Source organism: Orcinus orca, chromosome 19 (genome assembly GCF_937001465.1).
Source record: "Orcinus orca chromosome 19, mOrcOrc1.1, whole genome shotgun sequence".
NCBI lineage: Eukaryota > Metazoa > Chordata > Mammalia > Artiodactyla > Delphinidae > Orcinus > Orcinus orca.
In genome coordinates, this window is record NC_064577.1 from 29,097,671 (window position 1) to 29,116,501 (window position 18,831).

At 41.3% G+C, this 18,831-nt stretch overlaps 1 protein-coding gene across 3 annotated transcripts in view; it reads right to left on the minus strand.

Annotated features, from left to right (window-relative positions):
• The window catches only part of SRP68 (signal recognition particle 68), a 29,915-nt gene extending 13,722 nt beyond the window's left edge, over positions 1–16,193 (minus strand). The window contains exons 1-8 of one of the 3 annotated variants that reach the window (XM_004275496.4): positions 16,003–16,192; positions 14,370–14,436; positions 11,748–11,861; positions 8,587–8,782; positions 7,939–8,021; positions 7,585–7,694; positions 7,147–7,229; positions 5,425–5,565 (exon numbers count right to left, since the gene is read on the minus strand). In XM_004275496.4, coding sequence (XP_004275544.1) covers positions 5,425–5,565; positions 7,147–7,229; positions 7,585–7,694; positions 7,939–8,021; positions 8,587–8,782; positions 11,748–11,861; positions 14,370–14,436; positions 16,003–16,162 — 954 coding nt within the window. In that variant the 5' untranslated portion in view covers positions 16,163–16,192. Of the gene's footprint in view, positions 1–5,424; positions 5,566–7,146; positions 7,230–7,584; positions 7,695–7,938; positions 8,022–8,586; positions 8,783–11,747; positions 11,862–14,369; positions 14,437–16,002 lie in introns of those variants that run through there. The other 2 variants (XM_033438547.2, XM_033438548.2) reach the window with 2 other exon arrangements.
• Positions 16,194–18,831: the final 2,638 nt, after the last annotated feature.

The window sequence follows — 18,831 nt, forward strand, 5'->3', positions numbered from 1 at the left end:
GGGAAAAAACTTCCTTGTAAATTACCCAATATAAATTGAACATACTTTTCTATTTATAAGTTACTTGACTTTCCTGTTGTTCAGTAACTTAGGAACAAATCAGGGGCACAGCTATTCTATAAACTTATAAAGGCAAACACAGCCACCATTAACTCACTGAAGCCTAGAGTAGTGCTGTCCACTAGAACTTTCTGTGATAATGATGTATCTGCACTGTCCGTTGTAGTCATCGTTAGCTACACGCGGCTGCTGAGCAATCTGACATTTTAATTAATTTAAACAGCTGTGTGTGTTCAAGTGGCTACTGTACTGGACAGTACAGCCCAGCTCTGGAGAAACACACTCACACGAAACACTGTTAATTAAGCATCTCAAGTTAGCAAGATTCTTTACAATCATTTAATCAAACTGGCCAAATTTTTCAAAGTACAGATCCTGTGTAACGGAGCAGCCGCAGAATAAGATATGCGAACAGACCTGGCACTAACCACACACATACCAGAGCCACGTCGTGAGCAGCCCGGATAAACTCCAGCATCAGTTTGATACCATGCAATCCAGCAAACAGGCCACCGACACCCTTTTAAGATGGGGGGGTTCAGCAGTCAGGGCAATGGGTGTATAAGTAAGAAAAGAGTAAATGTGGTTTTACCAGCTACATAGGATCTGTCTCCTTTCCTACAGGGAGGGAATGGCTCAAATAAAAAAATTAAAATGATGTCTAAAATGCTAAACCTCTTTAATGCCATGTATTACCTTCGTTTCCTTTGAGTAAGGAAACCTCTGCATCAAGGTACTGAACATAAGCAAATTTTCCCTCTGCTTCCAGAAAATTCTAAGATCCATTGGGAATCTTACAAAAGTCTTAAACCGCAATGAAGGAAAAAGCCTATCTGAAGGGGAGCACTTCAGTCAATTGTGTTTTCCTAATGGCAGCTGCACTGCACAGTGACGTGGAGACCACTAATCTCCGGAGCAGAACTTCTCCCGGTTCTCCCGGGCTGGACAGAATGTCTCCAAACAGGAAGCCTGAAACGTATCTTGCTACTTACCTGCTTATTCCATAAACCTATCTTGGAGGCTAAGATAATCCTGAAGGGGCAGTGGAACAAGAAACACCTCTCTATGCCTATGCAGAGGGAGGGTCCCTCAGAGTCCACATGCATATGTCTCAAGTTTGCCACCGAACCAACAAGAATGTGCTCTAAACACAGGGGCAAACCCCCTGCATGAGAATCTGTGGTCTGCCTGGACCTTTCCCAGCTGTGCCTATGACACAGAGAAACCTGAAGCCCAGAAGTAATGTTACTCAGTCCTAATAAACTCGAGATCAATTTTTATAAAACTTCAAATACTCTCGGATGTGCTTTTCCACAGCCTCAAATCACGTCTCAACGCTGACTAAAACCAGCTGCTTGTGTCCTGAGGTAGAGACCCCCAGCTCTTTAAAACAGAGCTCCCAGATGGTTTTCGCTTGTCCACAAATATTGCCGCAAGGTGGTGGTGTGACTAAGAGACAACAAGGCGAGTCTGACCACATTCTCCACCAGACTCGCAGGAGAACCAAGGGGATGGGAACCAAGCCTCGCTCGGCCCAGTGAGGTCTAGTGAAAAACACATGGGACTTGAGTAGCAGAGGATACAAACCTCACTTAAAAATAGATTTTTTTTTTTTTTAGAGAAAAGGGGAAATGATCTCCCTTCCAGTCAAACATTAAAACATGAGCCATAGCCTGTGGATAAGAATCATGAAACCTGCAGAGACTTTAAAGCTGCCCACCCCCCACCCCACCCAAGAGCTGCCTTACACCCTCAAATCACCACCAGTGACAATTCAGGTAGGACCAAGGACTAACAAAGCAGAACAGAAATAAATTATAAAGTAAGACAATACTAAAGACATGAGGCCCTAAAGCTTGGCTAAAGGAAGGAAGGATTCTGCAGTGGGAGTTCAGCAGCTCATTAAGCCTCAGCTCCAGTTTTTGCAGTTTAATATTATCTCCCTGAATTATTTCTTCCTTGCACGCTTTTCAGTAAACTGCAGTTTTAGTATTTAAACGTCATAAAAACCTCTACAAGCAAGCAAGAAGCTGGGGCTACCAAATTCCTGAACTCCAGCTCCCAGAGGGTGGCAAACACCAACATCAACCAGGTTAGAAAACACTGCAGTGAAAAGCCCTGTCTCTCTCAGGCAGAGTGCTTGGTTTCCAGGGCAGAGAACAACTCGATACAATAAGGAGAACAGGCAAATCATCTGACAGTGGCACCAAGGAGCAAGTAGTTCTTCTGGAGATTAGCCTCAAATGGCCAAAGGGCATTTCCCACATTTAATAACCCACGGTTCATTCAATTCAATACACATTTAATCGGCCACAGTGCTAGCCCTGACATCTCAGGATTCAACTAAACTTTGACACTGCACTTAAATTACTTTATTTACTGGCTTGACGTGGTGGTATATGTGTGATATAGCACATTAGGCACGTAACTGTTTCTAATGTTTTTTTTAAAATTTTTATTGGAGTATAGTTGCTTTATAATGTTGTGTTAGTTTCTACTGTACAGCAAAGTGAAACAGCTATACGTATACATATATCCCCTCTTTTTTGGATTTCCTTCCCATTTAGGTCACCACAGAGCATTGAATAGAGTTCCCTGTGCTATACAGTAGGTTCTCACTAGTTACCTATTTTATACATAGTATCAATAGTGTATATATGTCAATCCCAATCTCCCAATCCATCCCCCCGCACCCTGTTTTAATGTTAAAACCTTAATGGGATTCCTGGGATTAATACACATTTTGTTTGACCTACCAAATTATTTTAAAGGTCTCTGATACTCAAGTGATCCTAATGTACGGTAAGATGCTTAAAAACCACAGATAACTGTATTCACCACAACAAGCACATTAACCAGGCACTTAAAAGATTCTACAAACATTAAAATGATAACGGAATATTGTAAACTCTATGCCAGTAAAATCAACAATTTACATTAAATTAATAAATTCCTTTAAAAAAACAAAATCCAAACTGACACAAGACACAAGATGAAACAGGAAATCCGAATAGCCCTACAACTTGTAAAGGAATAATATTTGTTTAAGACAAGCAAAACCAAATTTTAAAAACCTTCCCACAAAGAAAACTCCAGGACCAATGGTATCACCGGTGAATTATAACAAACATTTAAGGAAAAAAAAAAATACCAGTGTTACATACTCTTTCATAAAAAGAGAAGAAGGGAACATCTCCAAATTTGTTTTATTAGGTATGTATAACCCTGACACCAACCCTAAAAAAGACATTACATACAAAACAAGAAAATCATAGGCCACTCTTTCTCATGAAAACAGATGCAAAATTCTTAAAGTATTAACAAACCAAATCCAACAATGTATAAATAAAAAGTACAACATATTACAACCAAGTGGGTTATCCCAGATACTCAAGGTTGGCTTAAACACTGAAAATTAATCAATGTAATTCACTACGTTAACAGGCTTCAAATATTCTTCCCGCTTCAGCCTTTAAAGATTTGAAACTATCCCTATATGGTTCTTTCCAACCCTTTGATTTCATACACTCCTCAAACACACCACTGTATCTTGCAGGATAACAATTAAAAACTCATACAGAACTTCACTGGTGGTGCAGTGGTCAAGAAACCACCTGCTAATGCAGGGGACACGGGTTCGATCCCTGGTCCAGGAAGATCCCACATGCCACGGAGCAGCTAAGCCCATATACCACAACTACTGAGCCTGCACTCTAGAGCCTGCATGACACAACTACCGAAGCCCGCACACTCTAGGGCCCATGCTCTGCAAGAGAAGCCACCGCAATGAGAAGCTGGCGCACTGCAACAAAGAGTAGACCCTGCTCGCTGCAACTAGAGAAAGTCATGGTCAGTCACCTCATCACAGGTTGTTTTCTTAAAGGTTGATTTCTTAAAAACATCTATATTTTGGGACTCCCATGGTGGTCCAGGGGGTAAGACTCCACGCTCCCAATGCAGGGGGCCCGGGTTCGATCCCTGGTTGGGGAACTAGATCCCACATGCCGCAACTAAGAAGTCCACATGATGCAACTAAAGATCCTTCATGCCACAACTAAGACACGGCACAGCCAAAATAAATAAAGAAAAATTTTTTAAAATTTATATTTTATAAATGTTAAGCATGAACAACTTTTTAAAGTTACTTAATAAATGTTATCTTTTCTTGTCCTTTGTCTGATGTATGTCTGTGGCCCCATTCCTAAGAAGTCCCTATTTTATTTGCCCCTACTGACCTCCCTTGCCCCCTATTCTATCCAGAATTTCTGCCCCACTGTCACTGCCTGATGCCTGGCACAGAACTGTAGCAGTTCTTTTCTTCCAGCATGTACCGCTTTAAAACAAGAGTTAACGCAGTTGCATAATCTAAATGGTTGCTATCAGCCCTAGTCCAGAAGAGAGACCTCTATACCCTAAATGCCAATGAAATGTTCTCAGAAAAAGTTTAGTCTTTTAGATTAATGAAAACTCAACTTTCTGGTATTGTTCTAGTCTTCTGTCTTTCAAGGAAATAAAGGGTAAATAAGGGGCAATATGTAATACAGACAAAAGGCACAAAGAAATCCTTCAGTTGTTGAAAGCTGTCCCCAACCCAAAGGAGCCATTTTGGAACAAGTCACTGAAAGGTTTGGATGCTTAAGACAACTCATCAGCACAACTAAGAAAGCACCTCATACAAATATCACTCCGGGTGCAGTAGCTTGCTGTGAAGTCTCACGAAATGCCACTGGTCCCTGCTGAGGCTGGAGACACAGGGAGCAGCCTGGTTTTTTCTCAGACGTTCTTCACCTAATATGGAGAAGGAGCTCTAAAAAAATGCCTCAATCACTGCCTACTTCATACAAACCAAGATCACCAGGATCTCTCATCTTTCGGAACTCACTTGGTTGTGCACACCCACAAACAGGTAAGAATTATCTCAGCAGGAGCGTCAGGTAGTATGGCTTTGCATGAATACTGCATATATACCACACATAAAACAAGATGTTCTGGTTTAGCTGTCTTTAAAAGGCCCAGGAACAAGAGGTGGCCCTTTAGGGCTAGAAGGCTAGGACAAGAGGTCAGACAGACACAAGGGACATAACAGTCATGCTGCTGCACCACCTGCTGGGCCGAATGTAACCCCTGCCTTTAAGCAGACCCTTGTTGCTCCCATTTTTACTGAAGGCTGTCACTGTCAATTTCTTTGCCCTCCAAACATAAGAACTCCTTGATAAACTCAGCTTTCAATATAATTTTATTCAAGAGGGTACATCTTGAGACTGTTACCAAATCCCAAGCAGCAACAAAACACTACATGTTAAACACACAAGGACAACCTCCAGACACACACAGAAGGGAACAGAATAGGTCCTTGCTCCTTACCTGGGCGATGGCTGACTCATTGTCGGCCAATCCCAGTAAAAAGATCCTCACTTTGTCGATCTTCACCGGGACCGTTCTGCCTCTCCATTCCACTTCACTCATGGTGGCTGCCTGCTTGGCTCGAGTCTGAGTGATCAAGGCCTGGAAGGTAGTTTTAAAAAGTTAAAGCTTTAACTGTGGATATGAGTGATCAAGGTGAAAATCAGCGGAAACTATCATTTGTCTCTTTCTAAAACTAACATATCACAGCTTATAGAGTATATACAAATTTGTATTTAAATTCCTCCCTGGCATATTTCTTAGCTTATAGAAACTCCAATATTAAAAGGACACGACAGAAGGCTAACGAGCAACACTAAGTTTTGGCAAGAGTGTAAAGAGAAAAGCATCGCAAGCAGAAATGTAAATTAGTAGAAACTTACTAAAAGTATTTGTCAATATGTATCAAAAGCTTCCAAAACATTCAATTCCACTTTTACAAATTTATCCTAAGGAAATAACTAAAAATGTATACAAAAACTGGGGACACAGATATTCATGGTAATACCAGTTTCCACTTTTAAACAATCAACAATGAGTGGTCAAATAAAACAGGTACCACAATGGAATACCATGCGGTCATCAAAAGATGCATGGAAATGTATTTACTGAAGTGGACAGAATGCATGTGGCATTAAATTTAAGAAGCACGTTACTAAACAGTGTATACTGAGATTCTATTTTTAAAACATATGCCTTTTTCTCTACATATACAAGTTTGCAGGACTTCCCTGGTGGAGCAGTGGTTAAGAATCTGCCTGCCAATGCAGGGGACATGGGTGCGAGCCCTAGTCCGGGAAGATCCCACATGCTGTGGAGCAACTAAGCCCGTGCCCCACAACTACTGAGCCGGCGCTCTAGAGCCCACAAGCCACAACTACTGAAGCCAGCATGACTAGAGCCCGTGCTCCGCAACCAGAGAAGCCACCGCAGTGAGAAGCCTGCGCACTAGTGAAAAGTAGCTTCTGCTCGCCGCAACTAGAGAAAGCCCGCATGCAGTAGTGAAGACCCAAAGCAGCCATAAATAAATAAATAAATAAAATTTTAAAAAAAGTTTGCAAGATATTCATCATATCATTAACAGTGGTTACCTCTGGATGGTAACCCACATGATTCTTTTTTTTTTTAATTAATTAATTTTATTTTTTATTTTTGGCTGTGTTGGGTCTTTGTTGCTGTGGTGGTGAGCAGGGGCTACTGTTCATTGTGGTGCACAGGCTTCTCATTGCAATGGCTTCTCTTGTTGCGGAGCACGGGCTCTAGGCGTGTGGGCCTCAGCAGCTGCGGCACGCGGGCTCCAGAGCACAGGCTCAGCAGTTACGGCACACAGGCTTAGTTGCTCCGCAGCATGTGGGATCTTCCCAGACCAGGGCTCGAACCCACGTCCCCTGCACTGCCAGACGGATTCTCAACCACTGCACCACAAGGGAAGCCCCTAAATGATTCTATTTTTTTCCCCCCAATCTTTACCAGTCTTTTATATTTCCTACTTTTTCTATGAGTACCAAATTAAGAAAGTTGAACACTTTAAAATATTAAGTGAAAATAGTTTTTGCTAAAAATAGATATAAACATGCACATATTGACAGCAATTATCCTCGGATGATGGGATTATGGGTTACTTCTTTTACTGGACTTTTTTCAAACCAAAGACTTTTCACAAAAATGTGCATACTAGATTACCTCCAATTTTTCAGCCAGGAGACCCTCAGTGCCCCCAGACCTCAATCTCATCTGCATGAGTTCATTGATAGCTGACTGGTCCCCTGAGAAAAAGAGAGATATTGAGTGGAAAATCCTCGAGGGAGTTGGGTGTTCCCTCAAGAACCACTAGATTCAACTCCAAGCTCTTCTCCCTCCATAAGCACGTTTCAAGGCCTCCCAAGTCCTTTCACAAGGCTCTTGGTGAGTAAAGAAGATGTCAGGGCCAAAACCGAAGCAATGGAATTCCCTTCTGGATTTCGAGCAGGGCTAACTCCGACAATTCTACTTTTTCCATCAACCAAAACCCACACCAAATATGGAAGCAAGGGAAAGGGAAGAAAGTTAAAGAAATTCTCTAGGCTCTCTGAGATGAACTACCACCAAGCCACCTGTCGATGCCCCATGCAGCCCACTCACCAATGTTATATGCACAGTAGCGGATGTTGGGCGAGATCTCCTCCACACGCTGGTTGTACAGCACAGCCTGCTCTTCTGTGAAAGCGCTGGCCAGCTTCTCATAGATAGTCCTGCGAGGAAAGAAACATCACGGCTCACAGCAGCCTCGCTTTAAGAAAATAAACTCACAAGGAACACAGACCAACTACCAGAACTTGCATGTTCTGAGGCTGAAAGAGAAGAATCAACATTTCTAAAGAGAAGAAAAAAAGAAAGAAATTGTAATAACTTTCACAGAAACAAGCATTAGCTGATCTGCAGCTTGAATGTGACTATCGTCAGAACTGGTCACAGCCTTTGGATCAGAGGACTTACTTGCACTTGTTAAAAGCCTCAATGGCAGCTTTCCATTCTTGATGTTCAAACCGCAGCATTCCTGAGAGGTAAGCTGTGTAAGCCTGTAAGGTGACGGGAAAGAGAAACTGCGTCAACACCCGACAACCAGACAGCCCAACCTCCTCTACTTGCTTCGAACTCTGATATCAAGAATACAGAGATATTCAGGTTGATTCTAAAAGAAAAAAATTTATTTCACTAATAAAATGTGATACATAGGTAATTTTATGATCCATTTTACTTCCTAGGAAAGAACTTCAAAATAAAGAAAATTTGTTCCCTTCATTTTATTTAACAACCCACTTCTGGGCTATAACATAAGCATTAAAAGTTGAAATATCTTTCATCTCTTTTTCAAATATTCATTAAGAAAAAAGTTCTTATTTTGTGAACTTCCCAGATACAAGTTCTCCATGCACGTATCAAAAGAAGCATGGGCTTTCTTAAAAGTTAGAGCTAATAGTTAAAAACCAAGAGCTCAAAAACAAAAACAAGAGCCAACTTCACCTTTTAAAAGCAAGATTAGGTTTTTTCCTCTCCTGACTACAAACATATAATGTAAGAAACTCTGTTCTGTTTATGTCTCTAAGCTCCACAATAAAGCAAAGCTGATGTTGAGACACTAACCTGAGCCTCCAACTTGGTCTTGGCGTCCACACGATTGCTCTCACACAAGCGTTCCAACTCCTCCGCATGCTTCACAGCTTTGCGTAGGCGAGATAACAAGTGGAACCGTTTTCGGGGTTCAGTGTTGGCTTCCTGTTTGAGCTGCATGGCATAGCTCCAGGCTCTCTCAGCATCCATCAGAACCAGAAGCAAATATCTAAACCAGAGACAGAATGGGCCAACTGAACAGCAAAGGCCAGGAGCACCAGACTCAGATATTCTCTGACGTGCAATCTTTGGCCTCTCAACTTTTCCCTATGCTCTGCCTTGCTTTCCTCCTCAGAGCTGCTCTTCAGTATCAACCATGGCTCCCAAATCAGCATCTCTGATAGGTTTCTAACCACCTATCAGACACATCTCATTGAAAAGCCTGCTATTGCCTCAAACTTGGCAAACCCAGACTTACCCCTCCCAAATTTAACAAATAGAGGCAGTCTAGGCACATAATCTGGCCTCATCTTTGAATCATAGCTCCTTCATCCCAACTCAGTTAGAAACCAAGTCCTTGAGAAGCAGTGTATACATACATATATATGCGTGTGTGTGTATTTTTTTAAACTGAAGTATAGCTGACTTAAAATATCATATTAGTTTCAGGTGTACCACACAGAGATCCGATATTTCTATATATTATGAAATGATCACCACAGGAAGTCTAGTCACCATCTGTCACCATACAAAGGTATTACTATACTATTGACTATATTCCCTATGTTGTGCATTATACATCCCTGCGACTCTACTGTATAACTGAAAGTTTGTACTTCTTAATCCCCTTCCCCTATTTCACCCACCCCTTCCCACTTCTCTCCCCTCTGGCAGCCACCAGCTTGTTCTCTACAAGTCTTTTTGTTTGTTCATTTGTTTTTTAGATTCCACATATAAGTGAGATCATACAGTATTTGTCTTCCTCTAATTTCACTTAGCATAATACTCTCTACGTCCATCCATGTTGTCGCAAATGGCAAGATTTCATTCTTTTTTATGGCTGAGTCACATATATGTAACCTGATCTTGCTTTTAAAAGATGAAGTTGGCATCCCTTGTTTTTGTTTCTGAGCTCTGGTTTAAATATACATATAAATATAGATACAGACATAGATTTAGATATAAAACCTTCTTTATCTGTTATCCTTCAGTGGACACTTAGGCTGCTTCCACATCTTAGCTATTGTAAACAATGCTACACAATAAACGCTGGCGTGCATGTATCTTTTTTAATTCGTGTTTTTGGGAGTTTTTTTCAGATAAATACCCAGAAGTGGAATTGCTGAGTCATGCAGTTCTATTTTTAATTTTCGGAGGAACCTCTGTACTGTTTTCCATAGTGACCGCACCAATTTACACTCCCACCAACAGTGCACGAGGACTCCCTTCTCTCCACATCCCCACCAACACTTGTTATTTCTTGTCTTTTTGATAACAGCTATTTCGACAGGTGCGAGGTGATATCTCATCGTGGTTCTGATTTGCATTTCCCTGACAACTAGTGATGTGGAGCATCTTTTCAGGTGCCTGATGGCCATCTATATAACTTCCTTGGAAAAATTTCTATTCAGATCCTCTGCCCATTTTTTAATCGAATTGTTTTTTTGATATTGAGTTATATGAGTTCTTTATATATTTTGGATATTAACCCCTCATCGGATATGTCATTTGGAAATATCTCCTCCCATTTAATAGGCTGCCTGTTCATTTTGTTGATGGTTTCTTTCGCTGTGCAAAGAGAGGCAGTATACTGAAGTGGTTAAGAGCCTGGACTGGAATCTCAGTGCCACCACTCACTGGCTGTATGACTTTGGGCAAAATACTAACCTTTCTGTGCTTCACTCTCCCATGCAGTAATACATATAACACACTTAGACCAGAGCCTGGCACTTACTAACTGCTATATAAGTTAGCTACTTCATTGTTATTATGGTGAATCTTTCTTTAAACTACTGCCTTGATTAATCTTCCTTTAACTGTAGCTTAGCCTGGTCTCACTGTTATAACAGACTCTTCCTAACTTGATCTCATCGGATTTAATCAATCCATCCTGCTTCATCCCATCATGCTCTAGTTTTCTGACTGTGTCTCATACACCAAGCTCCGAGCCTCTTCGCTGCCTGAGCAGTAGCTAACAACTGCCCAGAGCATTACAGTTCCTACACTGCATTCAAAGACATCATGGCATGCTGTTTCCCTGAACACAGAATGTCTTTTCCTCTCACAAACCCTTAAAGGTCCAGCCTCCTCCATGCAGGCTTCCTGGCTTCCCCATCAAGAACCCCCAAACTAACTTCTCCCTTCCAAGACTTCAGAATTCTTATGAGTAAATTACACATAATATAGCAGTTTTGCTATCTTGTAGTGTTCCCTGTTCTGTACTCAACCAATATCTCTCAACAATATCAGAGTCAATGAGTTTCAATAACTATGCCTCCCCAACTCTTCTACATCCAATATGGTGTCTAACTCAGTTCTGGCCACATACCGGACCAGGGGGCAGCAAACTTTTTTCATAAAGGGCCCAACAGTAAGTATTTTAGGCTTTATAGGCCCTATGGTCTCTGTCACAACTACTCTGCCACTGTAGCACAAAAGCAGCTGTAAGCAATATCTAAATAAATGGTGTGGCTGTGTTCCAACTTTATTTACAATAAACAGGTGGCAGGAAGACCATTTTGGCTCACAGGTCAAAGTCTGAGGAACTGACCCATAGACTTTTAATACATATTGCTTTCATAGAGTAATCCTGCCATGTTAAGCATGAATGCATTGAGCATTGAAATACAAAACTCTTCTGTAATAATTTACACATGTCCAGATTTCACTTAAGACATAATGATTTAAGTAAGTACTCAGACATTGAGATTTGCGTTCTAGAAACCTTACCTAATAACCAGTTAGAGTCTAATCGCTGACTTCAACATTTGCCATTCTACCATAGCTCCTGAACAAGTTAGAGAGTCTCTCTGAGGCTCAGTCTCCTCATTTTATAACACAGGAGTAGTAAAGATGTCTATCCCACAGGATCACGTGAAATAACTAAGAGTCTGACACAACACCTGTCACGCTGTAATTGTTCAATAAATGTATTAGCAAGATGCATTCAGCACTTAGCACTGGGCAGTCAATACCTGTTATCAGTCAGAAGATCTTCAGTTACTTTTTTCCCTGTGAATTTGTGTCTGTTCCCCATCTTGAAGTTGAGTGTTTTCCGAAGACGTCTTTGTCTACGGGAACAGTAGCCTCTGTAGGAAACCACAACCAAAAATCATTCGGCCAAGCTGATAATACTTTCAATAGTAAATTCTACAATAAGGTAAGGTCAAAAGTTCAGGGTATTCTACTATATGGTTGCTATAGATACCACCATCCTCTTGCAAACATTTATTGAATGGAAAATTGCAAGCAATATGACTGGTATCACAGAAAACATGAAGAGACAAGGACACAGTACCCATACTCTAGTTGGAGAGAATCATGCAGATAGAATGGCAACCAAAAAAAACAAGGCCAATGTCAAATTGAATGTATAGGACACAAGTAATCATTCTCTTCTTGTTAACCCACTTTGCTGGAGTGGACTTATGGTGGGTTTCGAAAGAATGAGTAGGATTCTGATGGATGTAAAAGGGAAGAAGGGGCATCCTGAGGGAGACTGTGATGACAATGAAGACGTGGAGAAAGAAACTGCAAGCATATTTGAAGAAAAATGAGGAGGTTAATTAGGATATAAATAAGAAAACTATAGACATCACCTCTATGCCAAGCCTCTCTCTTCTGTACTCATGCAACTTTTTATTCTTACTTCTACTGCAATATGAGGGCATTATATTATGTTCTTAATATGTCTATCTCACTAACATAAACTCCTTTAGTGCAAAGATGATTTTATTTTCAAGTTTCCCCCAATGTCATAGCACAGTGCCTAACATATAGATGTGCAGTAAATGTATTTTGACTAAATTGTGTAAAAGTACATGTAAAATTTTACCACTCTTAATCAAATAATATAGCATAAAATTTACAATGCAAAATGATATTAAATGGTACTTCAAAATCTCAGTCTTAAAGCTACCAGAGCGGACTTCCCTGGTGGCGCAGAGGTTAAGAATCCGCCTCCCAATTCAGGGCACACGGGTTCGAGCCCTGGTCCGGGAAGATCCCACATGCCACGGAGCAACAAAGCCCATGCACCACAACCACTGAGTCTGCACTCTAGAGCCCATGAACCACAACTACTGAGCCCACATGCTGCAACTACTGAAGCCTGCGTGACTAGAGCCCGTGCTCCGCAACAAGAGAAGCCACCGCAATGAGAAGCCCGCGCACCACAATGCAGAGTAGCCCCCGCTCACTGCAGCCAGAGAAAGCCCGAGTGCAGCAACGAAGACCCAACACAGCCAAAAATAAATAAATAAATTTATTAAAATAAAAAAGCTACCAGAGCACAAGTTATTAAAAAGAAGAAGTAATAGTCTGACCGAATCTATGAACTAGATCTTTTCCCTCGATTCATAATTATGCTTTAATTATCACTTACCCTTTCACATAAAAATCAAATGGGACACTCACACATTATGAGTAGAAATATAAATCGGTAAAAATTTTCCGGCAATATGGATACATTTATCAAGATCCTTAAAAATGTTCACACTCCCTGAACTGTCTATTTCTATACTACTCTATGCTAAAGAAATGATCAGAAATACAAAGAGGTATGAACAGAGATTCACGGGAACAATATTTTTAAACCTACAAAACTGGCTACGATATAAATAACCAACTTGGGGGAATAGGTAAATAAATTATGGTAGGCCTATATATTGAGTTATACTGCAACTAATAAAAATCACGTGTATGGAACATTTTTATAGGCATGGAGAAATACATACCATATAACGTTAGGCAAAAAAGCGGAATACAAAGTTGTATATACGATATGAGCAAACATGAAAAAAATGCATAGAAAGAGACTAGGAGAACAAAAATACTACTTGGTAGGCACATACATACAAATATATTTATGTACTAAAAGACATAAAAACGTACTAAAAGGTACACATTAAAGTCTTTTTTTTTTTTTTTTTTTTTTTTGTGGGATCTTCCTGGACCGGGGCACGAACCCGTGTCCCCTGCATCGGCAGGCGGACTCTCAACCACTGCGCCACCAGGGAAGCCCCAAAGTCATTTTTATGTTATGAATATTTTACCACCAAAAAATCTAATAAAAAATGTAACATTGAAAACAATTAATAATAACTAGAAAAAACAAAAACAAAAATCGGAGTCAACCACTAGCCTTTCAATTGGGGAACAAAAGCAGACTGTGATTCATCCCTGCAATGGAATACTACTGAGCAGTATCTATTAGGTGAGAGAATCTAGACACAAAAGGCTATGTTCTGAAAAAAGCAAAACTGTAACAATGGAAATCAGAACAGTGATTGCCAACAGCTGGAATGCAACCCAGATCCTACAATACGGTTAAGTTTAAAAAAAAAAAAGATTACCATAACTACTATTTTCAGCAGAAGCCTCCAATGTTATCTGCAATACTGTGAGACAAAATGGATAAAAAGATTGGCTCCTTTTAAATTTGAAAATTAAGTATCTTCTTGAGAACTCAATACAAGTTAAGAACTAGACTTTCTAGGTATACTTTCTGGTACAGCAGAGTAAGTAGGATAGTAAAAAAGCAAACCAAATTTGAAAATTCCACAGAGACTTGTACATATCTTGCGCACGATACTAACCTGTACCTCTGAAAATCTCCATGCCGTAAACCATGCTGCTGCTGGGATTCCTTAATAATCTGAAGAACTAGAGCCAAGATTAAGGAAAAGCTTACAGTGCCAAGAATCCAAATAACTCAAAACATTCATCTATATTAGTACTATTGGTCTACATCTGTATCAAATCACAGCACATTAAACATTTCTGAAATACTGAGTACATTAGTGAAATCTCTGGTAAGCATTTTCAATAGCTCTCTTATCATAGGACAGGACCAGGGCTAAGCATGTAGAAAAGTTGACTGCCTGAACTGTTACTACTTTCAAACTAAAAAAGGAGGGCATCATTAGCCATTGAGGATTAATGAGACCCAACAGCTAAAGCTGCTGGATTCTAAATACTGACTACATCTGGGGTGGTTCCCAGTGATTTACACCTGGACCCAATGTTTTACTCATTTTAGCAGATTCAGGTTATAAGTGACGTGTACTACTCCTCTATTTGCATAACCTCCTACATCTGCCAAATCTGACTTTCCTTAACAGCTGTGATGCTGCATGTGCCTATGGTGAGCACATGCCAACCAAACCAGACCACAGTTTGCATTAAAATACTAGTTTTTCTTTTTTTAAAAAAAAAGCCTTGAGCAAACTCTCCTTTTTAAGAACCTTAAAATATTTTAAGATTATGTCCCAAACTTCAGGAAGTCCAAGGACCTTTGTCTACAATTTTAGTTTTCTTTTAAAGTTTCCTCAATGCTTCTTTACAGATGTATTTTAAAACACTGAACAATAAAAGGGCTATTTCAATAACTAAAAAGAGACAAACATATATAAGGTGTGCAGTAAAATCAAGGCGTTCTAACATCCATTTGAAAGGATACCGCCAGTTCAAAAAGTAAAACTTCAATCTCCTGAAAACTTCACTATATTAAGATGTCAAGCTAAATGTATTATTTCAGAAATTCACCTACATTTTCTCCACTACTTATTCATTTCAAAAAGCCACAAACTAATGTCATCAACACTCAACTGTGGTACACTGATGAAAACTAGAAACCGATTCATCTGAATGACTCTCAACAAGATAAAAGGTCTACAGACCTATTAAGAAAGCTATACAAGTAATGTTAACAACCTACAATGATTTATATTCAAAATGGGCAATAAGCTTTCCCTTACAACACGTAACTTTTGCCTCCATTTCCAAAGCATCAAACTGTAATTTTTATTATGCATTCCCCGACAGCTGTCAGACAGAAGTATTAGGCCAAAAGGTCAAGACTGCAGTTTCCTCTCCCCAGTTCAGTGGCCCCAGTTGCCAAGGCAGTAGTTCATCAGAGTGGCCAGTGTCAGCCCCATCACCAGCCCTCCAACTGGGCAACTGCGGGTAAACTGAAGAAAACTGCCCAATATTCCGGTGCCGCTTGAAAAAAGAGGACGTTCCCCAGACTGGAAGACAAAGAAGATGCGAGGAAAGGCCAGTCGAAAACCAGACCCTGAAACTCTGAAGTGCCAAAAAGTAGAAGCGAGAGAAACTGCAACCTTCGGCCTCTCCTGCCCAGGTCGTGCCGCAACCCGCCGCCTCTCCCGCCCCCGGCCCGCCAGATCGACACGTAGTCATTGCGAGTTAGGCCCGATTACTGTAGGATACTCTCCAAACTCAGGCTATCTCCGAATTCTTTGTTTGCCTTCGATCCAGCTGAAGGCCGTTCGTTTTCCTTATTTTCCTCTCCTCCGGCACCGCGTCCACCACCGCTACCGCCGCTGCTGCTACCACCGCCGCCTGCAGGAACCTGTTTCTCAGCAGCCATCTTGCCCCTGCGCCGCAGAGCAGGACGGGATAGAGAAGGCGGGACGACCGGGGAGAGAGAGAGAGAGCGGAGCCGGCTCGGATGGGCTGACGGGATACCGGCGGATTCCGCCGCCGCCGGCCCTGCCCGCAGGCAGCGGCCACTTGTTGGAGTGCGCCTGCGCGTGGCCTAGGCTTCCGGGTCTCAAACGGTGGTGGGCTAGGCTGAGGGCCCGGAAGCTCGCGGACGCCGTAACTGCTGAGGTCTCCTGGGGGCAATCCTACTTCGCATCCACCAAGGGTGGAGGATCCGGAGATGTCCCCCTCCCACACCTCCTGCATCCCTGCACAGGGGATCCGGCTCACGTCCCGCACACAGAGAGCGGGTGCAGTTGGCTAAGACCTTTGGATTTCGCAGTGTCTACCTCCCCGGGGGCTCCGGAGATGGGGTTCCCACCCTACGCAACGAAACACCACGCCTGGGAGGAACCGCCTCTGTCTGCGCTTTCCTTTGGAGCCGACCATAGTGCAGGGACTTTCCCTAATGGATGGGGATCGGTGCCTTTCCCTGGACTTCCGGTCGAGCAGTCCGCGGAGTGCGAAGTGCTGAAGCGAGGGATACCACGAATCTTTCGTCTGCAATATGGCACTGCGAGCTCTGGAGTCTGATCTCTGCAGCTCCAATTCTGCCTCTGCCATTACTGGCTGGGAGATGTTGGGCAAATAATCTCCCTCATAAACCTTTTCCCTCATCTGTAAATGGGGATAACCAATTAGGGTGGTTATGAAGACTAAATTAAATAGTGTATTTTTAAAGTAAGTCTGCACTAATCATTAGGGAAATGCAAATCAAAACCACAATGAGTGATCACCTCACACCCATTAAGGTGGCTACTATTAAAAGGATAATAAAAACAGAATATAACATGTATTGGCGAGGATGTGAAGAAGTTGTAACCTTGGTGCACTTTCGGTGCAAATATAAAATGGTACATCCACAGTGGAAGACAAAAGAATTGCCATATGATCCAGCAATTTCACTTCTGGGTATATATCCAAAAGGATCGAAAGCAGGGTCTTGAAGAGTTATTTGTACACCCACGTTTATAGTAGCATTATTCACAATAGCCAAGAGATGGAAGCAACCCAGCAGCCCTCGGGGATAAGCAAAATATGGTCTGTCCATACAATGGAATATTTATTATTCAGCCTTAAAAGGGAAGGAAATTCTGACACATGCTACAACATGATTGAAGCTTGGAAATATTGTGCTAAGTAAGCCAGTCATGAAAAGATATGGTATGATTCCACTCATATAAGGTATCTAGTGTAGTCAAATTCATAGAAAGTAGAATGGTTGGTTGCTGGGGGCTAAAGGCAGGGGAAATGTAGAGTTATTGTTTAATGGGTATAGACTGTCAGTTTTGCAAGATCAAAAAGTTCTCGAGATTGGTTGCACACCAGTGTGAATATACTTAACACTACTGAACTATACACTTAAAATGTTTAAGGTGGCAAACTGTGTTTTGTATATTTTACCAAAAATTAAAAATAATTTTTAAAAAAGTAAGTCTCCCAAATGTCTATCAACAAATGAATTTGATAAACAAAATGTGATTATCATACAGTGGAATATTATTTGGCCATAAAAAGGAAGGAAGTACTGATACATGCTACATTGTGGATGAATCTTGAAATCATTAGGCTAAGTGAAAGAAGGTATACACAGAAGGCCACATATTGTATGATTCCATTTATATAAAATGTCCAGAATAGGCAAATCTATAGAGACAAAGAGTGGTTGTGTAGGGCTAGGGGTGGGAGGCAGGAACAAAAACATCCTAAAATTGATTGTGGTGATGGTTGTGAATATATTAAGAAACAAATGAACATTTTATATGGGTAAATTGTATGGTATGTGAATATTTCAATAAAGCTTTTTTAAAAAAAGTAAGTCAGATGATGTTAGTCCTCTAGTCAAAACTCTGCAATGGCTCCTCTTTTTAGTCAGATTAGAAGACTTCCTTGCAAGGGAAAAAAGTCCTACATGCTATGCCTCTCACCTTCTCTCGTGCCAATCTCCTTGTTCATTCAACTCAAGCCATACCACGCTCCTTGCTTAGGGACACGGGCACACTCCTGCTTTAGGGCCTTTGCGCCGGCTGTTCTATCTGGAATGCACTTCCCTTGGCTATCTGCTAGCCTAGCTCCTTCAACTCTTTGCTCAAATGTCACCTTCCTAATGAGGTCTGCTTGACCACCCCATTTTAAATTGCACCATCACCACCACTCCAGTACTCCCAATTCCCTCACCGTGATTTACTTTTCCTGCAAGTACTTAACTTGTAATTGATTAATAACTTGAGTTATATTTGTCTCTTCCCTGCTAGAAAGGAAGCTCATGAAGGGCCTTGATCTTTGTAGAGCTCACTGGTAAATCCCAAGGACCTAGAACAGTGCCTGGAAAGGAGTAGGTGCTTTATAAATGTGTATTCAATAAATGAATGGCAAGCATCTCAGAAACATGAATGGTTATTATCTTCCTATTCAGTGAATAAGCAGGCAGGGCAGAGGTGTGAATAAGGTTTCCTTACCAAGAGGAGCAGGTAGCTGGGCTCCTGAGGCTGAGATCCTGGAGGGGAAAGTGGAAAAAGAATGTTTTTGACTAGGACTCAAGGAACAGGGCAAGGA